The sequence below is a fragment of the Phytophthora cinnamomi genome, assembly GCF_018691715.1.
Source record: "Phytophthora cinnamomi strain GKB4 chromosome Unknown Contig129, whole genome shotgun sequence".
NCBI lineage: Eukaryota > Oomycota > Peronosporomycetes > Peronosporales > Peronosporaceae > Phytophthora > Phytophthora cinnamomi.
The window spans coordinates 249,700-274,090 of NW_027151062.1; the positions used below are offsets into that span (position 1 = coordinate 249,700).

The 24,391-nt window shown below is 52.2% G+C and overlaps 4 protein-coding genes across 4 annotated transcripts; 2 read left to right on the top strand and 2 right to left on the bottom strand.

The window, feature by feature from the left end:
- Positions 1 to 5,645: 5,645 nt before the first annotated feature.
- IUM83_18697 (Phosphatidate cytidylyltransferase) lies at positions 5,646 to 5,944 on the top strand (the record flags this gene model as incomplete). The annotated part of the gene is made up of 2 exons (XM_067943707.1): positions 5,646 to 5,747; positions 5,819 to 5,944. 2 exons carry the CDS (start codon positions 5,646 to 5,648, stop codon positions 5,942 to 5,944), a joined length of 228 nt encoding a protein of 75 aa, XP_067780073.1.
- A 3,505-nt stretch (positions 5,945 to 9,449) lies between these two features.
- On the bottom strand, positions 9,450 to 10,460 carry IUM83_18698 (uncharacterized protein; the record flags this gene model as incomplete). The annotated part of the gene is made up of 6 exons (XM_067943708.1): positions 9,450 to 9,528; positions 9,592 to 9,624; positions 9,716 to 9,747; positions 9,809 to 10,186; positions 10,262 to 10,286; positions 10,393 to 10,460. 6 exons carry the CDS (start codon positions 10,458 to 10,460, stop codon positions 9,450 to 9,452), a joined length of 615 nt encoding a protein of 204 aa, XP_067780066.1.
- Positions 10,461 to 11,132: 672 nt separating this feature from the next.
- On the top strand, positions 11,133 to 13,278 carry IUM83_18699 (KIF-1 binding protein; the record flags this gene model as incomplete). Its single annotated transcript, XM_067943709.1, has 4 exons — positions 11,133 to 11,192; positions 11,312 to 11,401; positions 11,490 to 11,550; positions 11,639 to 13,278. 4 exons carry the CDS (start codon positions 11,133 to 11,135, stop codon positions 13,276 to 13,278), a joined length of 1,851 nt encoding a protein of 616 aa, XP_067780067.1.
- A 5,583-nt stretch (positions 13,279 to 18,861) lies between these two features.
- Positions 18,862 to 20,401, bottom strand: IUM83_18700 (gibberellin 2-beta-dioxygenase; the record flags this gene model as incomplete). The annotated part of the gene is made up of 4 exons (XM_067943710.1): positions 18,862 to 18,964; positions 19,032 to 19,071; positions 19,243 to 19,261; positions 19,568 to 20,401. The coding sequence occupies 4 exons, from the start codon at positions 20,399 to 20,401 to the stop codon at positions 18,862 to 18,864; spliced, it is 996 nt and encodes a 331-aa protein (XP_067780040.1).
- Positions 20,402 to 24,391: the final 3,990 nt, after the last annotated feature.

Below are 24,391 nucleotides of genomic sequence, written 5' to 3' on the forward strand. Positions count from 1 at the left end.
CTACGTGAATGCCATGAGGCATCCCCGTCTGCCGAGTTTACTCGGAGTGGTGGCTCCCACATTAACTGGGGGAGGATCTACGACTACAACACAGCAGCCGCAGAAACCCGCTGACACTTGCATAGTGTTAGCTGCAACGACGAACAAAACGCATGAGTCTGCGGAGGGCGCAGACTCTTCCAACAACAAGGACAAAGACCACGGTCGCCGCGAAGAACCACGCAGAGGCCGGGCCTCTTGCGGAGAGCGAGCTGAATGACTTCAGCTCGGATGCAACCAACTTCCTTACCAAAAGACAAGCCGTAATTCGATTTGTCCAGGACGCGATTGCAACTTCTGTGGATAAACAGAAGCTGATCGCAGACAATGTGGGCAGAGGCAACACAAATGAATTCAAAGTTAGTTCATTGGTTTTGTTATCTACTCAAAACCTGCCTAAACATGCAGTTTCGGACTTCGGGGCAAGCTTGCTTGCTCCGCGCTTCATCGGGCCGTTCACTGTGTTGGCACGGCACGGCAACGCTTACACGCTAGACATACCGCCTAGCATGCGCCTCCATCCGACCTTTTACGTCGGACGGCTGAAACCATACCTACAGCACGAGCTACATGGCTCGTCTGACCCGAAGAGACAGACTCGGCAGGGGAAACCCTCCTCTCCGGCGCGTATTCGCGCTGGAGCAGTTAATACAGTCGGGCCTACAGCCCGGCACGTTCAAGGCGGTCTGGGAGACCGCCACGGCCGGGACACGATGGTACAGAGCGGCAACCTCCGCGTTCTGAAGGTACTCCACGATCGTCTCCTGGTCGTGGAGCGACACGAGAGGAAGGTCAACATGGCGTTGACCATCGGGGCGTGTTTTCACCACCTCCGCCACCGCTGCGAGACGCACGCAGAGAAATTCGCTGGATCGTCCAGCGAATTGTTGATCATAGGAAAACAATCCGAGGTTCGGATTGTTTTCGCATTCGCTGGAGAGGTTTCCCTCCCTAGCACGACACATGGGAACCACGGAACGTCCTGATGGAAGACGTTCCGGACATGGTGAAGAAATACGAAATCCAACACGCACTACCAGCAAGAAGGTAGTGCGAGCGCTGTAGTAATCTACAACGCCTGACGACTCGCGTGCTAGATAATTAGCGCGGAGATCATTGAAGCGTTCAGGTATACATATACTATACCCGTTGTGGTCGCGGTTGCTACTACGCACCGCCACCTGGACGAACAGACACCAGCCTCCACCGCAACAGCGTGGAGTTGCTAATACTTGCCTCACTTCGAGAAGGACTCGAAGTGCTTTGGCGCTTGCTTACCCGATCACGGTAAGCAACATAAATTCGCTTAGAGATGTCGACGCACAGACGCGGTCGACATCAAAGAATCGTACACAGACACTGTGTTGTCTGTCCCCGTGGTAGCGGCGCACCTCGCGCTACCGCGCATGGTACTCAGCAACAGAGAGCTTACACTCTGTTGCAATGGCAGTCTTCAGCTTGGTTGTGCTCATTGCGGATGAGCACGGAAACCCCCAGCACAAACAATTGACAAGTAGTCAATATTAATTGATGTGTCGAGACCGACACGTCCAAGCTTAAGGGGGGGGGGGGGGGGTAACGGGGTTACACACACAAGTGACAACAGTCACTTGCGCATGACAACGGTCACAAGTGACAACTGTCACTTATGGTTTAACAGATAAATATCTGTTAAGGGTTTTAGATACTTCCTCACTTTGATGTAAGGCACACCAATGAATACATTGAAGTGGGCCACCACAATGAGTGGTCCACACCTACCCAAAGATCCTATTGGTAGAAAGCAGCATCTTTCTACCAATTAGAGACGTGCATATTGGCGGGGCTCTGACAGCCAGCCGCTGTCAACCCCTTTCACAGATGATAAACAATTTTAGCAGATCTAGGAGGAAGATCAATTTACAAACAATACAGTTCTCATTTTACCTTAAACTAGCTACTTGGTGTTTTATTTTATTTATATTATACGTGTGTTCTCAAATATAATCAATTCAAATTAGTAATAAACTCCTACGCTTTCTCATACACGTAGCGCGACGTGTAAGCTAAAGTAGTGAGCCAAAGTAGGCCCACTACAGGGGGCGGGGGTTCGATTCCTTCCGGTGGTATTGATAGGTACGCGCGTGTGTCGCCTGGTTCGAGCTGCAGTGACGCAACAACAGCCGTATACAAGCGACAAGTGCTTCAGGGAAAATTTGCTGAACGGGAGGTAAATGCAGATAGGAATGCGAAGCAGCTTGCGGTTGAGGGGTGTTATGCTCGATAGGGGGGGGGTCTGGAACGTGTGTGCTCATATACAGAGATGAAGGTGTGGGCGGCTGGCGATAACGAGCTGTTTGGACACTCGCTTTCCCCGACTAAACGGAAGGGTCAATTGGGCAGGGGGATTCCTCGTCGGCCAGCCATTGCGACGAAGTAGAGATCTAATCAAAATTAAGAGCCGTAAGAATTTGTCAGAACAGTAATTCACAGTAAAATAACGACTTTAATCCTGAAATATACCTTCCATCCTTGGACGTTTCGTCAATGAAGGCGAGTTGGTCAAGGCCGCTATAGAACAGAATCCGGGCGAGATACTCGCGGTGCTCGCTAGGCACACATTCTCGCGCCCGCTTGGTGAGCACCGTACTTGTCAGATTGAGGTCGAAGCGAAGTGCCCGGCAGATGGTTGAGTCCGACAAGTTGATATTATCGCGAAAGTTAGCGCGAAGCTCGAGTCGTAGCTCCTCGAAGTAGAAGCAAGGGTGATTTCTCATACAAATGCGCACATTTCACTTGGCCATCGCGACGTCTTAGCCCTTGGCTCGTTCATCAGTACGTTTCCTGTCGTACGAAATCGCCTGTACCAGCGGCCTAAATTACGCACCGATAGTCCTAAAACGCTAGCTACTGTCGCTATGTATATGGAATATCCGTACATGAGCACGATGCCTCTCCAACGCATGTCAATTGAGTAGGTCATCTCTAACTCTTCTGTAGTGGCAAAAAGCTAGAATGGCTGGACAGGTGTCGGCCATTCAGGTCTTCCCTGAAATCGAGACTAGTTCCTTAAGCCCTTTGAAAGAGTGCAACCGGATGCTATATAGTTGGATGAAAATTGAGAATTCCGCTTTTGTGATAGGATAAAATATGATGTCGCTTTAAGTGCGAGGGTAATTCGTGGTGCCTACCACCGTCAAAACAGACGTAAAGCCTAGCCCTCGCTGTTGGGGGGCACCCTTTTTGCCAAAAGAGGTGAAAGGCACAGTACTTCTACTACTAACGGACTCTGATCCAATATCACTACTACTACTATAGTAGAACGGCTTTTGCGTTAGTAGTATCACTACTAATTAGCACTATTAATTAACACTGTGTATCCATTTTGACGTCTACCACAGCTTTCGCTTGCTTTCCTCCATGCACCTCAATTCCTGACGATTGTGGTGCAATATTAGCTGCAGTTGCGCTCGCTCGTTGTCAGTCCTTGTCCTTAGCGGGCTCACAACGAAGGATCCTGTCGAGAAAACGCGTTCTTGAAACGCAGTCAAGCAACCCCGCCCTAGCCAGACACGAGCGAGTTTAGCAATATACGGATATGTTTATTCGCCTACCTCGGTGAACCAACGACACACATCAATGCTTCCACACACTGTTCAACGTTCCACACCCGGACGTTTCGCTTCCTATCTCGCACACTCAGCTTGGATAGCACCCGCTCATAGTCGTCTTTGCTTGGATACTGCCCTTTGGCCACTTCAGCCCACCCCACTCGATAGCTGAACCACTCATCCAACAGTGCGTCTGCCTTTGCGTTTAGAGTCGCATCTGCTATACTCTCTTCCACGGCATGGCAACTCTTGTCATCTATTCGTCCTCGCACACAGCAGGCAAACATGTGCGAACGTCTTGCCCCCATAGGTGGTAGTCTTCTCTAAGCGTTGTATCACATCTCAAACCGAGTCATTCCCTTCTTAGGCAGCTTGTGAACGATGTGATTTGGATTGCCCCCGTCGATGATTCTTCTTTCTCAGCGTCTCCTTGCGCGAGAGCTATCGCGGTGGCGTCGCTTGGACACGAGATACCGGATATGCTGCTTGATGTGAGCTCCTATAAAAATCACAACCAGTATTGAAGAATCTGCTCACACGCAAGCGACTGCAGAACCTGCATTCATAAAGTATCATACGCGAAGATATCACCACAGCATTGTTACCGTTTTGAGAGGTCGACATCTGGCTTCGTGCAGAGCTCATTGTTGCACAAGTGATGTACCTGACCGCCACAAACAGGGCAAGGAGATATCTCCGCTATCTAGCTCCAATGGCAGTCGATCTTAGTCCGCTTCATAGGTGTGTTGCTTGCCCCGCAAACCGAGAAATGAGCGACGGAGCGAGTGGGAGAGGCCGCGAAGCCACCAATTTTCGCGCCCTTCGAAGATCTCACATGGGTTGAAGTTTGGGGAACTATAGTAGTGGTAACTAGTACTACTAACGGCATTTTTTCTCTCTACTATTCAATTAGCACTACTAATCGGCCAAACCACCAGTACTATAGCATAGCACTACTAATTAGTAGTGATATAGCACTACTAACGCTACTATTCTGGGGTCTACTACCGAACCCTGGCTGCAATGGCTGTCGATTGGCAAGATGTGCACCTGCAGCGTTTTTACGAAAATGCGACTGGACCCACGCGGTTCGTGGTGTCCCCATTTCGAGTCGGCGGAGAAGCTGATGGATGAGCAGCGCGGGATGAGTACGAACGGGGGGGTTCGCGGCAAAAAATTGGCTCTGCTCTCAGCAGCAACCACGCCTTTCCTAAAGCGCTTGCTTCAGTCAGGTTGCATTTCTCGTCCTAACGTTCTTGCCTTCTCGAATGTAAATTGCACCCACGCTCGTCCTAATGTGATTGCCCCGATGGCGAACAGATTGGCAACATAACATGAGCCCATCTTGTCAGGAGTGCATTTATTATCGAGCGAAGGCCAGCCTCAAGCTAGTGCTAAACCTAGGTATTCGGCCTGCATCTCCATCAACGGAGTCCATCTTAACCCGCTCCACACGGTGGCTCGGCCGAAAGGCGATGCAGCAGACAGTCTGTGTTGTGTGTCACGCTTCGATCACTCGGATGTACAGATCTCAAGCCAGGTCTCAATGCAGACCCGTACACTATCACGTGCACGAGCAAGGTTGCTGTTCTCGAGTCACTACCGGCACACACTGCGTCTAACTCCTGCTCCAGTGTGAGCGTCAGACTCACCCGGCGCACCGCCGTTATTTCTCCACCAGTGATCGGATGATACCCCTCCGCGAACGCGAAGAAATCCAGACTCGGCGACTGTGCGGGTGGAGTCCGACTCTACCCTCTGCAGGTTCAATCGAGAATTCTTGAATCTGTGTCATATACGTCTGGAACAATTTGTTGATATCGTTTGCCAGTGTCTCGGGCGAATGTTGCTGATCGAGTAGAGCTGAGATCTCCGGTCGAACCGATCATGATCGTACACGAGTGACAATATGGCATGTACAAGAGCAGGTAAGCTTGCATCCTCAGGTTTTCCACAATTTAAGCTTCTCGGGCCAGGAGGACTGAGATTTTCCTCGTCTCCACAACGCCAGCCGCCATGGGCCTGTCCGAGATCTCGTTGGACGTGCCTATCATCCTGCAGTCGCTCTACCAGCGCAAGAACCTGCAAAACCCGCTCGGCGCCAAGTCGGCGCGCAGCGTGGACGACAGTCGCGACGTGTAGAGCAGCTCGTTCTACGCCACGTGCGCGTCGACAAAGTCGCCATCCAGTGCGCGCGCAACGGCCGCTTCCTGCAGGTGCGCGCCTCGGGCGAGTACGCGTTCGACGCGAAAGCGCCGGACGACTGGGAGCTCTTCACTATGGAGAGCGACGCCAGCTGCCCTGGTGCTGAGTAGACGCAAACTCACGCAGCATGTTGTCGAGGATGTCGTACAGACTGGAAACGAGATGGGCAAACTGCTCGTGGGGCTTCTCTTTGCGACCCGTATCGTTTTCTGGTCGGATGGTTGACCGCAGAAGACGCTCAACACAACAAGAGGACGCAGTACGCAGGAATAGACGGACTACCACTTGGAGAGTACTGCCAACGCTAGGCATTGGAGACATGGGACGTTCGAAGATACAGCTCAAGAAGGAGACTGCTACACGCTCTAGCTCGTTTCTGGGGTCAGTGCAAGCGCTGCAGCACGCACCAAGTAATACGAGCCAACGATATCGGCGTCGAGGTGGACATCCGCCAGCGATACGCACCTGAGGAACTTCCACAGGACAAGTAGATGATGGAACTATTCCCGGAATTCCAGTTCTCTAGCGCAGGCCTCCTCCTGCCGCAAGCTAGCTATGTCAGCTACACGTAAGATGCCATTACTGTCCCCATCAACTTCAAACTGTGTTCGCTGGAGTGTCGCCGCTGCATCTGACTTTGATCGATTGTCATCAATGCCATGTTGCTGCAGCTGTTCATGGGACTGTTGCGTAGATCGAGAGATGTCAAATACGTGTGAAGGCTTACCCGATGCGTTATCAGTGGCCAGGGGATGGTCCATCGGGGACTACTACATGTGTACGTCGGTACTCTATCGGTCGACGCCCAGTTGCTGAGCCTCGATTCTTCATGTTTGTGGATCTCATTCTGGTAGCGAAATAACCGCGGCTAGCCGCATAAGTCTGGCGCTGACGCCGGAGCAGGATGTCACAGGTCGTTCAACCGTGTTCATGCATGGGATCGTCTACGGCTCCGCCTTGAGACCAGGCTTCAGAACTGCACACCTGACTGGCCCAATCTTGTTGTACAGGCTGTCTACCGCATCGAGTGCCGACCGAGCCACAGTGTGGAGTGAGTTGAAGTGGACAGCTTTGATGAAGATGCAGGAAGAATACCCAGGTCTAGCGTTAGCTTCCAACTGACATTTGCTTCGACAAGAAGTGCCCTCCACCAGGATGTGTTCGTGTCATGCTGTCAACCCGTTCGCCATCCAGGGCAAGCTCATTAGGACGACAGTGGATGCTATTTACGGCCAAGAAGGCAAGGACTTTGGGACGAATGTGTTCTGCTTCGTTCAGAAAAACGAAGCAAACATATTAGGGAAGGCGTAGCTGCTGATGAACACTCGCGAAACTCCCATAGTTATTCTGCGTTGCTCACCCCGTTGAAAATCTCCGCCGATTCTAAACGTGGATGCCACTCGGCCTCGTGTTTCCCACACCTAGTTTCATTCTCACAAAGCTCAGGAAGTGGGCATATCGCTGAGAGATAGGCTCTATTCGTCACGGTAAATGCCGTGCTTTACAGCGGCTTCTGGAGTCGATGATTGCGCTCAGCTCCATTGCACACGATCATTGCCAACGTCAACTTCACTCATGGGGCACGTGGTGCCGTGCCGCTTCTTGCGTTTGGGCTGCAATGAAGACGAGTACCCCCCACCCCACCCCCTTTCAACGCGAGTGATCGTCTTGACATGACAAACTGCGCCAAGATCCACCACCTGTCTTGAGCGGGTCGATTGCAAGGAGATATGCGTTTAATTTTATCAGAAATCGAGATGGCCGTGGACAACTTATCTAGTCTTGCCGGTGCTAAGCTGGTCTACGTTGTCAGCTACTCCGTGCACTTGCTTGTGGCTGTCTCGGCATATAAGAACGCTACTGCTTTGGATGAAGTGTTGGTGGCGACGCGGTTCGTGAATGAGCGTAAATTAAACTTAGGATGGCGACATGAGCTCGTTGTCGACTTTGGAAATTGGATGTACGATTCCGGAGCTTAGCTACATGCCAGCGGGAACGCGACGTACTCTGCTTGTGTCTCCATCAAAGGAATCCACCTCTGATCGCTCCACACGGCAGCTCGATCGGAATTTGAAGTTGTAGACAGTTTGTGGGCGAAGACTTGACCACTTGGCTTTCCAGTTCTCAAGCCGAGATTCGAAGGTTTCAATGCGGAGCCGTACACCATCCCGTAGACTAGCAAGGTTGCTGTTCTCGAGTCACCATCGGTGCACATGGGTTTTCCCTCAGCGATGCCACACCCCAGAACCAGGGTCAGCGTCAGGTTTACTCGACGCGCCACTGCTATTTCGACCCCAGACTGAGGATGGTATCCCTCTGCGAACGCGAAGAAATCCAAACTCAGCGACTGGCCGTCGTTTGACACCGTCCCGGCATAATCGCCGATGGACCATCCTCCGGCTGTCGCGACCATGGATGACAAGCCGCTGGGCAATACTCGGAAGACGCGCAGCTTACCATCCAAGAGCAGTGAAGTCGGCGTTTGACTCGCATCATTTGCGAGCGATAATGCGGACTGAAGGGCGAGTCTCGGTGTCGTGATATCCATATCGACGTCGATGCAGCCGGCCTCGTAGACAAATTGTGCGACGTCAATCACGCGGAAGTCCTGGAGTACGTCTCTCGCCCTGTTCGACGCGGCGTCAAGAACTACTACCGACTGAGGCTTTAGCGTCCATCGACGGCTGAACCCGCTTTGAACCATGGCGCTCCTGGCGACTCTCACCTCTGCAGACGCGATCATGAATTCCCGAACCTGAGCCGTATACGTCTGGAACAAGTCGTCCAATGCATATATCAGCAGCTCTGGCGATTGTTGACTATCCAGCAGGACTGAGATTTCCGATCGAACGCTTTCAAACCGATCTTGACCATACACGAGCGCTAGGATGGCATCAGTGAGAGCAGGTACGCTGGTCTCTTGGTTCCCGCATGATAACTCCGTGGTATCATGCGCGCTTTCGCGCAGAATATCGTCGAGAGCGTCGTATAGCCTGTCTACGAGGAAGATGAACCGCTCTCGAAGTTTCTCTTTACTAGTATCGCATCCCATTCGGATTGCTGTACACAGAATCCCCTTGACAGTACTTGAGGACAGCCCACGCAGGAAAAGACAGACAGCCACCCGGATGATATCACGCTCTGGTGCTGGGGATGATGTTGCTGGCGACGTGCTACCAAATATAGGCGATGGAGACTGATCCTGATGGCCACGGGGACGAACGTAGATACCGATCAAGAAAGAGACCGCTACATGCTCTCGCTCTGATTCAGATTTGGTGGCCGAAACACGCAACAGATATGAACCGACTGTGGCAGCGCTGATCCCCATGTCATGCAATGATATACACTTGAGAAACTTCCACAAGATCAGAAGATGTTGCCCCTTCTCACGAGATCCATGCCACTGGCCTGGATCATCACCTCCAGCAGAATTATGACCAACATCAAGGTCGTCATCGCTGTTGTAGCTTACAACAGCGTACTCATCTCTTTGATAGGCTGGGAACCAATTCTGCTGGTGTGGACCTGCGTATTGCTGCGTACTTTCGTTGAATTGGCTTTGATGTTGGTAGTGCTGCTGCGCTGAGACACCATATACTCGTGAGGCCTCGTTTACTGCGGGGGCATCCACTGCTGGCAGTGCGCAGCCAGAGTCGTTGCTGGTTGTGCCCGATCGTCGAAACGAGACCAACTGGAATGCAGGCGAGGCATGCCGCGCCAACACAACTGCAGTCGGTGGATCGCTGTCATGCACCTGATTTTGGTGCGCAGGATGCCTTGAAACGTTCTGTTGAAAAACGTAGGCAACGAGGTGGTGGGTCATTTCACGCTGCGTGCGCGTGGTACTGCTGTCGTAGTTGTAAAACCACTTGGGGTACCTGCGCTTGTTGATGGCGTACAACACAGTATTCTATCAAACAGTTAGTGCTTTTCACGCTGACCATATCGATGCAGTCGACTCTCGTAGTTACCTTTGGAAAACGGCCCTGCATCGATGCACTCTCCCTCTCAGCACGCACCCAGACAGCCCCCTTATTGGACGGCGGACCTGCGCTTAATGCGAGCAGACTCGCGGGAAGTTGAACGTTTTCTCCCACGCCAAGCTTCCGCTCGTTGTCGTGTCTGGCGCTGTCGTCGTCCCCCGGAGCTCCAGCATCTCGAAACAATCCTGCCAGACTGGCTGGCCACAGCGGAGCCACCCGCGAGGGCTCGAACCGCGTCGCCACCAACACTTCATCCAGATCAACGTCACGCACATCCGCAGAGAAGGTCACGAGCAGGTGGACGGAGCACCCACAGTAGCTGCGCTTGACGTGCTCCGGACAGCAGTGCGGGAAGCACCGGAGCAGCTAATTCAACAAGAGCATTGCGTTAGTCCTGGTCCTACACCGGCCAATCGAAGACACTGGCGGTCGATGTTGCACCTTGACTCCTTTCTCTCGGTTGCTCCTGTGGAGGACACAATTGTATCCGTCCCGCGATTAGCGAAAATTTGCCATGTAGACATGTTCACGAGTGAACTCGTGAACGCCGCGTCACGCGTGGCGCCTCCTACCTGGCGTACTCGCGGCGGAAGAGCGGGTGCTCGTCTTCGCTGCAGCCCAAGCGCAGGAAGCGGCACATGACCACGTGCGTCATCACTCCAGCACCAAACAGCGCTTCAGTTCTTATCAAGTTGGCTGTCTGCGCTGGTCGAGATTGACGGAATGAGGGCGACGGAGCCAACGCACCAAGGCGGGTTCGTTCGTGAAGCGCTGCAAAGATAGCAGCGATTCGGGCCAGTTCACTCTGAAGAGTCCCGTCGTGCTGGACCCTCGCGAACACTGCCGTCGACTAAACTAACTACAGCGAGGATTGTATTTCAAGCACCAGAAAACGGCAATCAGATTGGGCGCCGCTCTCAGCTGACACTGATGGACTGTGCGACCACAGCAACTTCAACCCAGGAAGCTCCATCTTGCCCGTGTCCTCACCAGAATCGGCTCATGTGGTCTCTCAAAGCATCAGTGTATCCTGATTAGTGATACCAGACACAAGCTCGTTGTAAATGGCGGATTGGTAAAATCCGAAAAAAAAATCCGCGAGTACCTTCAAACCGGTACACACTCTTCATAGTCATTACGGTCTCTAGACTATTATAGTAACAACTGTCGTTAGATTTTCACAAAACCTCCAATTCACCTAACTTCATTATACCCTAATTGATGATTTTTGAACCTACTGTAGTACTTTTTCGCATCTATAAAATACAACATAGAGCGCTTCGTGCGACAGGATACCAGCGGACGTCGCAGCATGAGCGATCTTCCCGAGGACTTCCACGCGCTTCTGCGCCGTCTCGACAGCATTGCGGCGGTGCGTTGAACGCGCCTAGATCTCCTCTTCCTGCCGCACTACTTGGCTTCATCCCCCGTCCAGTCGTAGCGCCGCAATTGCAGTCTTAAAACAGCGTCTAATCCCCACATTTTGAGCAGGAAGAATGCCCCGATGCGACGCCCTACGCGTCTCACTACCGCGTGCTGGAGATTCTGCAGAAGCTGCGGACCACAGCGCTTCCCCCCGCTGTGCGTGACGCCCTCTAGAAGCCTCAAAACGCCAAAACTTAGGCGAAAATACACTAAACTGTCGCTGTTGCTGCCTATTTTCATGCAGGAAATGGCCGTCGCAGCCGCCAAACTGGGCGCCACTTATCTGGCGGTGGAGGAGCCCCACCGTACGTGGCGTTTTGAGCCCTTTCCGAGCTCTGGGGGCCTCATATCAAAGAGTTTAGCTCTAAATTTTACGTTTCTGTGTGGTTCTAGACGCCCAGCCAGCGCTGGAGGAAGCGGGCAACTTTTTCTTCCCGGGGCTCGTGAAGTTCACGACGGCCATCGTGGCGGACGACGGATCTTCTGGCCCTGAAGCTGCCAAGGAGACGGCGCCCAAGCTTCTGAATGAGATGCCCCGGGTGGAGGTGAAGCCAGAGCACGAGGAGTTCGAGGAGTTCGTGGTGGAGCTGCTGAACCAGCTCGGAGTGCTTTGGTCGAACCGCTCGCGGCCGTTGAGGGCGCTGTGCTATCTCTCGGCGGCACAGACGCTGTGCGACAAGTCCGAGGAGAAGAAGCATGGCGCGTTGGCGGCGGCTTTAACGCACACGCACTTTTACTTGGCGCAGGTGTATGGCAGCTTGGGGATGGCGGGTGACTCGGCGAGGTTCTGCCTGTCGACTTTGGAGCTTCAATTGCTGCAGTGCGTGCATGATACGGAGCAGGGAGACACGACGCGGTTTGCAGGAGCGCACGAGTGGGTGCGCAATGCATTGAAACTCGTGGAGTTCTACCTGGATACGGACAACCCGAAGGATGCGGCGACCTGTCTTAAAGCCAGCGAGTACATGCTGCTCCACCACGGATCTGACAACAGTGGCGATGATGACGACCAGAAGATTCTAGTGGCTGAGATCTACTCGACCTGGAGCAGGCTGCATGTCATAACGCTTCAGCTTGCAGGTATGAGGAGGGATGGCTACAGTGTTGAGGATATTTACCCTGTCCTACCACGGCCCAGCAGCATGGAGACCACGCTGGCCAAATTGGCTCTGAGTGACCAGAAAGTACCTAGTACGGACGAACAAACCAAACTGCCAGGTTTTGGCATGGAGTTTGTACCCGCATCAAGTGTGGAGACTTTTGGCCAAGCTCGTGACGTGTTTAAGATGGGTCTCAGGGCCTGTACCCGCGCCCGCGAGCTGTTCGTGCTGGATGGCTTTGTGACGCAGCATGTGCGCCTCCTCCAGCGCGAAAGCGCTCTGTATAAGCGACTACTGCCCTTCGAAGATGCTCGGGGACGGCAAGTTGCTATGCACAGACGACGTTTGGCACTGCTGACACCAATGTTGGGCGACACATTGAACGAGCGCGCCTTCAGCGATCTGCTACAGGAACTCTACTTCGAGTGCGCAGAGGTGAATGCCGACGTGTTCGAGCTTAAACGCAGTAAAGAAGCGGGGGAGAAGTCCATGGCGTACGCAATCAAGGCGATCCAGTGTTACCAACAGTTCCTGCTACTCTACTACCCGTCGTCTGAGCCTGACGGATCTACCAAAGAAGACCCCGTGCGGGTTAGCGTCTTGTGTGGTGGCAGGTCGGTTCCACTTCCAAGTGAAGCCATGTCACCAAAGGAGTTCCGTACCATGCTGCTCGGCTACTTCGCCCTTGCTCACGCCTGCGGCAAAGTCGCATTTCCGTCAGACACCTCGAAGACTGTGGGATATTGGCGCCAGAGCCTTGCTTACCACGAGGCCGTGATAGAACTCGTTCGGAAGTATGAACAGAAGTACCCGGGGGAGCAGGGTACAGAGCTGCGGCGCAGCTTTCAGACGGAGCTCACCATCTGCGGCGAGATGGCCGAGCTGCTACCGGAGAAGATCAACCAGCTCGTGTACAACGGCAAGGCTCTGTAAGATGAACGGCACTACCTGAATCTTATACCATGTCTATCTGCTGTCAGCTATGCTTATATATCTTGCTGCTGCTTTCTTCCTAGTCTGCCTAGGTGAATGCTACTGCCTCGTACAACTCGCTGCGGTCGTAGATATTGGTCGTCTCGATGACTACAGGTTGATGATTCACTGGCATCATCTTGGAGGAACTTCGAGTTGAACCAGCTCCTCCTCCTCCCTTCGTTGCCGTAAATGAGTTGAGGGTGAGGAACAGACCCTATCAACGGTACTCAGTCAAATGGCGGAGGAAAACCCAGCGAACTCTACTCCGCTGAGAAGAAGGCTATACCCCGACAAAAAGTCGTTTGCTCGTCTTCTAGTGCCAAGAAGCAGGATTTGTCCACCCGAAGCTCCTGCAGACGAGAAAGACGACAAATGCTTCCTGGTAGACCTCTCAGATCACGGTTTCGCGTCAACACGAGGCGGACGAGAGCCTCGCACTCACCGACATTGTCTGGTATTTCTTCCAGTGCGTTTTGCTGGAGGTCGAGGAACGCGAGCGTTTTACCTTTGAAGAGGGAGAGAGGCAACGTCGTCAACTTGTTCCCAGAAATATCAAGCTGCTGGAGCTTTGGTATTTTGCCTATTCCAGCAGGAAGCGCTTGAAGTCGATTGCGAGCAAGCTTTAAGTGCAGAAGGTCGGCAAGACAGTCCCAGCCCTGCTTTGGGAGCACAACTAGTGCATTATCGCTCAAATCAAGATACTGCACTGTGGTCAAGGTTGCGAGAGGATTGCTCGGCATTTGCGAAACATCTTCGACGTCTCCATCATCTTCAGTATCGACAACTTCGTCTTTGTCTGGTGAAACCTCGTCAAGAATGATACTTTTCTCGCCTGGTTGCCACTGGCGCAGCTTGTTGTCTGCGTACGTCAATGTGACCAACGCCTTCAGAGAGCCAATCTGCGAGCGAGGGAAGCACTCGATCTTGTTACCAGTGAGCGACAGGTTCTTGAGAGTTATAAGCTCTGCAAAAGACGTTGGAAGCTTAAACAGCGCGTTATTCTGCAGCGTTAGAACCTCGAGACACCCAAGCATCCCGATAAACTCGGGCAGTTCCTGGAGCATGTTGCGTCCGAGGTTACAGACGCGTAGAGCGCTCAGATTTCCGAACGCATCAGGTAATTTGCGAAGCTTGTTGCGACTTAAATCGAGCCGAGTGAGCTTCGAAAGACAAGGAAATGACTTTGGCAGTCTGCGGAGCTGATTTCTTCGCATGTCTAGCATTTCGAGGTTACTGAGTGCGCCAAACTCCCGAGGTAGTTTTTCGAACGCATTATCGTGAACGAGAAGCCGGCGTAGTGCACTGAGATCGCAGAAATTCCCGAGGAGAGAGCGCAATTTATTGGTGCTCAGGTCGAGCTCCTCAAGACGTTTAAGCTGGTGGAATGAGAGTGGCAGCGTCTCCAGTTGATTTCCAGCTAGGGATAGTCGTCTGAATCCGCGAAAGGACCGTTAAAACTCGTAGAATGTTGGTAGATAGATGAATTGCTGATGATTCTTACTCGAGTAGTTCGAGGCAACCGAAGCTAGCCGGTAGTTTTTGTAGCTGGGCGTGTTCGAGTGTTAGATCACGCAGGTGGATGGCACGCTCGAGCATTTCCGGCGGCAGTGCCAAAAGCTCGCAGTGGGTCACCACTAACTTTCCAGTATTGGCCGAGTTTTTGAGCGCTGAATCGAACTCGCCCAACGCCTTCGTCGATGCACTGGCGCCCATTTTGCTGTCTACCTGGAATGCTTTGGTGGTTAGTGGTTGCGACTTTTCCCGGGGTCTGCTATTTCTACTGAGTTTTATGGTAAAAAAAAAGATCATTTGTGAACTTTTTCCTACGAAGTTTATGTTAGTACTAATGACTACTTATGGAAGTTGTACTAATGATATTAATACTAGTAGTACTAGTACTATACAATTAGTAGTGTGTAGTACTAATCTTGATTTTACTACTGTACCAGTCACTGACGACAAGTTACTCGATTCTACAACGCCTCGACCAATCCGATCACTGTCAATTTCCTAGGCCTCGTTTCATTGGAGGAAACAAATCCAGTGTTTACGCTTTGCCAATCAATCGCTCACAAAATGCAGCGGCTGGCATCGTCGGCGCGGAATCACCTGCTGCGAGTGCGGCTGCTGTGGACCCTGCAGCCTCTCACCTGGCTGCTGGTAGCGCCCCCTTTCAGCGCTGCTACCAGGCGCCTCGCTTCTTCTCTTCGTCCACGACACCCTGGAAAGCCAACGCAGTGTCCAATCCCGTGGCGTGGCAAGAGGCGGTGAAGCCGGCGCTCGTCGCACCTGATGGTTCCAGTCAAGTTCGTCGTCCCCCACGGAGATGGCGCGTACCCCGAGGCAGCGTGGGGATATCCCCTGGGCAAACACGCCAAGTGGCTGCGGAAGCAGTGGAGAGAGGGGGGACGCAAAATTGACCAGAAGCAGCGGGAGGAGCTGGATGATATAGGGTTCGCGTGGGACTGGTCCCAATACAAATGAGACCGCTTCGTCCTGCCAGCACTTCGGAGGTTCTACGAGTTGAACGGCCACACCGATGTACCGTCGGTCTTTCGCATTCCGAAAGAGAGCCTGAGCACTTATGGGGTCGGCTTTTGGGTAACCAAGTCATTAACATACGGCGTCAAAGTGACTTCGCTGAGCAGGTACAAGCAGACAAGGACGAGCTGAAACGACTGAACTTCTGGCACGAGTCCACGTTGTACTGGCGCAATTGGCGCGAGAAAGTGATGCCGGCATTGAGAACCTTTCATCGGGAGTTTGGCCGCTGCAATGTGGGCAATGCATTCACGGTGCCGTTGCACTTACCATGGCCGAAAGCAGCGTGGGGGATGCGTTTAGGTAGTACTGTCAAATGGATTCGTTATAGAGACACGGCAGCAACCAAAACAAGTCCGAGCTGGAAGAGATGGGTTTCGTGTGGGATTATTATGAGTATGAGTGGAGCGAGCGCATCATGCCTGCTTTGACGACTTTTCATCGAATTGGGGTCATTGCCGGGTTCCATCCGCGTTTGTGGTACCATCGAATGAGAGTTGGCCAACATCGTCTTGGGGTCTAAAGCTCGGAAACGTCACGAACAGCATCCGTAGCCATGACTCTTACAGTGCGCAAGTTTCGCGGGACAAGACTCGATTAGAGGAGTTGGGTTTTGTGTGGGATTGTATTCAGTCTAAGTGGAGCGAGCGCATTTTGCCCGCGGTGGCGACTTTTCACCAAGTATATGGACATTGTCGGGTTCCTTACTCGTTTGTGGTCCCGTTGGAAGTAACTTGGCCGAAGGAAGTGCATAGTCTCAATCTGGGCCGTGTCGTTAACCACATCCGCAAGCACTCCTACTACTTTAACCAAATTGGTCGAGCGATGGACAAGTTGGAGGCGATCGAATTCGACTCGAGGATCGCAGTTTCCAGGTGGAACGAGCGTGTCGAGCCAATATTGGATATGTTCGAGCAGCTACACGGCCACCGCAACGTGCAACGCGACTTCGTGGTTCCGTCGATCTCTCCTTGGGAAGAGAAGGATTGGGGCGTCCAGTTGGGAAAGCTAGAGCGGAGAGGATCGCTCCGGGAGATGTAGCAACCACAGCACCAAACAATTTAGCATCGGAAGCTTCTACTTTGAAGTACTAACTATCCTGCTTAAATTATCTTTTTCTCCAAAGCGGTTCCAGTGCAGGATCGGCGCGAAGACAGCTTCGAATACAGCATGTCAGTAATACCGTAAAGAAGAGAACGGCGCGAACAGCTCTCACTGCAAAACAAGAAGAGATGGGTTTCGTGTGGGATTTTTTTGAGTATGAGTGGAACGAACAACGTTAAAGTTTAGTATTTATTGTCTAGATTGGAGACTTGTAGGTTTCTGCTTATGCATACGCTTTGATGGATCCTGACGGAAACATCAGCTTCACAGTTGAAAATGATCTGCAGAAGCGTGCGTTACCATTTTATCTCCAGGCCAGCGGATGGGTAGGAAAGTGTGGGGTATCGTCATTAATGGCGTTATTGGTGGCGAGATGTTTCGGTTGATTTTGAATTCAGGCTCGAGGGCTGAGCTCCTGGACATGATCAAGCCCTCATAAGCATCCGTCCTGAGCCGTTTGGGCGTGGGGCAAACAAAACCCACTGTGTCGCCATCTTCTATCCTTGCGCTTCTCGACCATCGCCTTGGCGATTGCGTTTGCTTGGTCTGAAGATTTGGTGGTTCAAATCGACAGTGCGACGTTGAGCATGGTGATCGTCGATCGAAGAGAAGACTTTTGCATTTTCACAGTCCAGAAGCGGCGAGAATTCGTGGTTGTGACTTTCAAAGTGAATGTCAGTTCCCCCTTTTCTTCATCAATTGAGTCTGCGGAGCGGAGGTCGTGGTTGCCCATGCTGTCATAGAGCCGCTTGCAAAATGACATGGTGGAGGCCAGGCAAGCCACCTCAGCCGGGTGCTTCAAAGACGGAAACACGAATATAGTGTGCGAGTGAGTACACGATCTCATCTTGCGACTACACCGATGAAACGAACGATTTCAGACATACCGTTGTTGTTAGCAAGTGTTCACATCCGCAGCATCTTAACACAGTACTCAGTTCAATTACACGCAAGTACTGTAGATAGGTATGTTGTAACGCACAACTACATGTTCTCTTAGTTTATCGTCAATCAAATACGGTTATCGAGCGCAAAACCTGGGCCCTGAACCGCCCAAGCATGCTGAGCCTTGATAGGTACTTCGGTCATCCCGTAGCTTTCATCACCGGCTCAAATGGTTAATTAAACGGAATCATTCGACAACGTTGCCGTTCTTAAAGTCTCAGTGATCAATAAACTTTGTGCACATTGAGCAAAGTGATCCCTTACCTCAATTTATGCACAGATAGAAATAATAAAGATGGCGCTTTGTAAGATAAACGAGTAATTTTCATCTTGGTTGTAGTTGGCGCGCTTTAGTATTACTTCGTAAAATTGAAAGCCTTTTCTAACCGGATGTCTTGAAAATTACAATAACTATCAAAGCGCGTTGAGCTCCATTAGCCTTAGCATCACATGTGTGTATGGACCCTCGGATAGATGAGCACCCGACGCAATAGACATACCGAGAAACGAGGGTACGATTGTGTGTCTTCGACTGACAATTAAAACTAAACTACACTGAATTACTGCTTTTCTTGGCGTAGCACTGATAATAGAGTATAAATGCAGCTGTGCGCGAATGGCTAGACCGTCATAGGCTGTACGTAGTTGAGTATAATGGTTAATTGCAGTACAGTTCAGGTAGCTGTAGTGAGTACATGCCATGCCGCCCGTTCCACAAAATTGCTCTCGCTTATCTTTCCGCGGAAGCGACACAGCATCGGTATGAGCACCGCGACATCAAAACAAATCTTCACGTAGTCGTTCATAACATCCAAAACCAATCGATAGAGCGCCAGCCAACGTGTAGACGCCCACACTACGGATCGGCTGGGAGACTACATCGCGACCAGCTACGTAATGCTGCTGAGGAAACCGTGTACGCCTAGCACGAAGCCGAGTTCGCTTGCCAATTCAAGGAGGCGATGGAAGATTTCTAGATTGGAAATAGTTCGGGTGAGTGCAGTAACAGCATTGGCAGAACCCTACGATAAATCGTGGCTGCGGGTTCAAATGCCTGCATTTCACGGGTATTTTTTTGTTCTATTAGCTCGATTTTGGTTGTGCGGAGGCTTTAAACCTACCGAAAATCACGTCCAGTTCTTAGATCGTTTCCAGCTTTGTCTAGTACGGGTGGAAAGAAAAAAAATACGCAGAAAACAACTGAATAAGTACATGTGAACCAATTTTCGCGAACGCTTGTGCTAGGATCTTGGAAATTGGAGAAGTAACTTCACAAGATTCTGATTGATAAGCGTAGCTCATATGAACTGCTCCTCAGATCTGAGACCCTACCATTAGCAGCAAAAAGCTCCTTGCGCCACACAACTATAGAGTGACTCAAGTAGACAAAACACGCAGAACTGAGTTGGCAGGAGCAAATCCAGCGCAGAAAACTGAAATACTCAAAAGATGCAGCGTTCACATCGGTATCCCGTCCAAATTCTTGCTACTTTTTCTCCCCAGACTTCACTTTTTCTTCTCCTTTTCACGGCTTCTGTTGCTTCCCAGCGGCCGAAGTCGTCGTCTCCTCGAACGACGCGTGGGTCTGCTTGTACATGTCCACGAGGTGCTGGCCGCTGGTCGTGGGCGGGTACTTGGCCGGGTTCTCGGCACTCACGCAGCTCGGGAAGCACTCGACCACGCACGTGAAGTTGGGCTCGTAGAAGAAGGGCACCGAGTAGCGCTCCTGGCCCGACGTGTTGACCACGCGGTGCAGCGTGGACCGGAAGCGGCCGTTCGTGAACCGCTCGGCCATGTCGCCGATGTTGACCACGAAGGCGTCCGCGCGGGGCGGCACGTCGACCCACTGGCCGTCGTGGCGGATCTGCAGGCCGCCCGACGCGTCCGTGGATAGCAGCGTGATGAGACCGTAGTCCGTGTGGGCGCCGGCGCCAAAGACGCCCCGGGCCACGTCCGACTTCTCGGGCGCGTAGTGCAGCAGCCGCAGCGCCGCCATGGGCTTGTCGAACATGCCCGGGCCGTCGAAGCGGCCCTTTTGGCCCGCCGCCTCCGCGAAGAGCTGGGCCACGCCGAAGCCCAGCGCGCACATGGCGGCGTGGTACGTCTCCATGGTGGCCCGGAACGTGGGGAAGGCGGCGGCGTCCGGGAACACGTTGGGTCCGTGCAAAGGCAGCTGCAGCTCGGCGCTGTCGGGCGGCACGTGGCGGCAGATGTAGTAGCCCTCCTTGGTGTCGCCGCGCGTCTGCACGGCCGGGTCCAGCGTCTCCTCGTGCAGGGGCGTGTAGCCGCGCATGGACTCGTTGGCCAGCACCTTGCGCTTCTCCGCCAGCGGCTGGCCGAAGAACGCCCGCATCTCCGCGTACACCTGCGCCAGCAGCTCGGCCGGGATGCCGTGGCGCACCAGGTAGAAGAAGCCCACGTCTGTGCACGCGCGGCGCAGCTGCTCGGCCGCCTCGGGGCTCGAGAAGTCCACCACTGGGATGTCCACCATCGTCTCGCCTCCTGACTTACGGGCTTGAGCGCAGATTCAAGACTGGCTGACGTACCGGTCCGGCGGTGCAGCGTGGCCCGTTTCTGGACGAGGATCGGTCATTGGCGCGACGTCTGGTGCGTCATGCCAAGTTGAAGTGACGATCATTTTTTATTCGTCGAAAAGCTGGACCCCAGTGTTATTGTATCCAAGGGTGAGGCTTGCTCCACTTTGCTTTTGGACGCATGGTAAGTCTGCTCCTATTATAGCGCGAGCGCGTATGGAACCATTGGTTGTGATGGCTTGCGTACGTTGTACCAAGCGGTGGAGGCTCCTATTCCTGGCGTCGATGTCGTCGTCGGGTGTGATGAAAGAGGGTCCGGCCGAAGCTGCACGGCACAAGAAATTTGTGGCAAGTTGCCATAAATTTCATGTGTTCTTCTCCATCAACACCGATCTTAGATTTGGGTAACTTTGGGTTTGCAACCTGTAGAATCACGTCGTCTTCGCGAGACGAAGAAACAAACTGAATTGGTCTTAGTGTTTCATAATATGGCCGATAAGCAATGTCTTGCATTTTACCATACTAAGCAGTGCTAAAGCACGGAGAAGCTCTGGATTTTATCTTGAAGCAGTGAGGCCGAACAAATAATACCCATTATAATGCATTCCAATTTTAATATTTAATAATTAATTTGAACACACCCAATTCATTTTGGACTACAATCAAATTTTCTTGTTTTTTAAGTGTAGTTGCTGAGTTTACAGCCAACCGTTCTCAGCTCGGTGAACTTACTTCACGACGTGAAGTAAGTTCTACATCTAACTTACACAGCCTCTTCGTTTCTACCAGAGATCTTGTGTCGGCGTGAAGGATGTAGGAAATCCCGTGTGAGTCGTCCCATTAGATAGAGTTATTTCATCGTCGTGTGACCGTGGCATAACTTGCTGGTTGAAGTCGAGTGCTTCGATCGACTGTGACAATAGAAAATGGGGCTTGCCACGCGAATGTAGCCCCTAAAAGACTCAAGCAGCACGCAACTGGATAATATACTATCCACACCGGTATAAAACCTAACAGGTTCGCATCGATACATCATCATTTTAATCATGTTATAAGTGATTCAGTCATATATGTTTATAGAGTGATTTCCATATGAAAACTAATCGCCCTAACAGCTCTGGATAAAATCCAGAGAACTATCTCTGAGACTAGAATGCTGCTACACTATTCAGGCACGAATGCCTCAAAATCTCACTCAGCGATATCCGCTCTGATGGGTCAACCTTTAACATTCGCGAGACCAGGTCAATAACCGACGCCGACAGTTTGGTGTCGTATTCCCACAACTCGAAAATCCCGGTGACCTCCAATTGCTCTAGCGCGAGGAATGCCTTGTTTTGACGAGAAGCAACTGAGACCAGCGGAGACCCCGTGAGCATGACGAACCACATGATGCCCATTGACCAGATATCCGCCTTCACGGGGTCGTACGCTCCCCCCGCGACCACCTCCGGCGCCATGTAGTACTCCTTGCCCGCCCGACCCAAACACAAAGTGTTTACAGGAACTGACAGCCCAAAGTCGGAGATCTTGCACGCTCCGTTGTGCATCAAGACATTCTCGAGCGACAGATCGCGGTGCGCGATGCCGAGTTGGCGGTGCAGGAAATCGACGCCAGCCAGGACTTGCTTCATTACGTGGATGGTCCACTCCTCAGTCATGGTGCCGCTCTGGATGGCGGTGGTGAGGTGGGTGTAGAGGTCTCCGTCGGCGCAGAACTCGTCGACAAGGTAGATGAAGTCGTTCTCCTGGAAGTGGAAGTAGGACCGCACGACGTTGTGGTGTCCTCCGGTGTTGGATATCAGGTCGGCGACTCGGCATTCCTGCATTGGGTCGTCCAGGGTGCTCTCGGGGTCGGACGCACTGCGGATGTCGGCAGCACAGGACAGCGACATGGCCTTAACGGCTACGATACGCCGTTTACCGAGGGGGAGCGGGGGCATGAGCTGCTGCTGGGCACGTGTGGGTCGAACTTCACACACCAGGACTTCGCCGTAGAGTGCGTTGCCTATTTTGCGTCGTAATTGAAGCTGCGACCTGGACATAGGCGATTGGAAATCGATGAGACCGGGCTAGCGCGAAGCAGCAAATTCAGCTGTGAAGCAGCACGGCGGGTGGCTAAGCCGAGTGAAGTTGGTTGCGGTTGCTTCGCGCTGGCGTAACTGTATCACCGCAAAGACAAGCAGAAATGATTCGACAATAACGGCGAAAGCTGACCACAGCACTGCCATTGCCAACGATTTTCGTGAATGTTGTCCCGAGGATCTTTCTGCAGGGGGCAACTGAGCGGTCGTTGGTGCTTCTCCAACTGCATCGGGTGGACAAGGTCAAGCACGTGCCGAGATGGGTTTGTACTTCGTTGCTTACGACCTGGGCGGGGAAAGAGAAACGAATCTGCAGAAAGTTGTAGCGCAGCGGTGAGGGACTACCGCTGCCAGTCAATGGCATCGACTCAATGTAGGATTGCCAACCAATTCCTCCTCAAACGATGCGTCCGACCCTGTGCTCCCATCAAGACACCGCGCGCGATCCTATCAGAAGCAGACTGGGCGTGCTGATGTCCAAACGTCCTGGTCGTTGGAGTTGCTGGTCTTCACTCGCTTACAGACTCGACAGATATCGTTTTCTGCTGTCTGTCGCGAATCCTCGAATTCACTCACGGCTGAAGATTTAACACCACGACGGTGGCAATAGATTTCAACGGTTGGAGTTCGCATCCACGACTGAACTGTGACCCTCACATCTGCTCAGTTGCGTCCGGCAGCAGGACGGGAAAGCGATTTCGCGCCTGATAGAACATAGCTGAACCACGAGGGTGTTGTGGTGGAATCTCGGGAGTAGTTATATTCTCCTAACAAAGTCTATAGTGTGCAGGTGATGCAACACAAGATCCGAAACCCATCACCCAGGGTAGCAGCGAAAAATTGCCGCCACTCATCCCCACCCAAATGAGTAACCAACTTGCTGCGATCTGAAGATTGCTCGCCATTTTACACCTTTTCCTGAACTTCGCTGAACTACCTCTTCCTCAAACGAGTTTTCGATCCTCTGCTTCGACCAAGAAACCGAGAGCGATCATGCCAAGGAGCAGGTTGGGCGTGCCGATATCAAACATCCTGGTCGTTGGAGTCGCTGGTCGTCGCTATCAAAGAGTCTATTTGTCCAAGAAGCAAACAAAGTTCACTCAAAGAACGATTTTCAATGATGAGCACGCTGCACCTCGTATCCACGACTGAACTATGGCGCATCACACTCATTTTCGTCAAGCAAAGTATAGTCGGTATGCCCGACGACTGCTTGTCGTTAGTGGCAGAAAATTGTGTCGTCAAGCCCATCTCCCCACCGAGCTGTAACCAAGCATGGTGCGACGTTAGATCGACAAAGTGCCGAGGCTAGCTAGGCAATTATCGGTCCTTCTTCGCTTGTGCATGTATCCACTCCTTACCAATACTGGAGCCGGCTAGATATCGTCAGAGCCATGTCACAACTTACCTGTCTGGATCACAATTTGGCTGCCCTGTTGTATTCTCGTCTAAAGAACTCAACCGCGCGACGGAGGGTGTCTGAGCGTCGTTGCCATCATTTTCCTAGGGTGCATAGTGCTCATCAATTATCGGGGGAATTTCGCTCAGTACGAATCCAATTGCGACTACTGAAACTCCGGCAGGAAGACTATTCCGGAGGGCCTGGCTTCAGATAGACGGGTAGAATGCTTCAAATTCACACTCGTGTTCCACAAAAAATCACCGAATGCTGATTGCTGCCGCACTCTCGTGCGACCAGAAACTCTTCCTGCACGACGCTACATGTATTGATCCAAGTTCGGTTGCAGTGCGGCCGGAATCTCAGACCGTGGTGAAAGCTTTATCCCCGTGTTACTGCATATGACTGAACGTCGGCGATCCTTCACGCAAACAGTTTTCGCCCAATCTGCATTACTCTCGTGC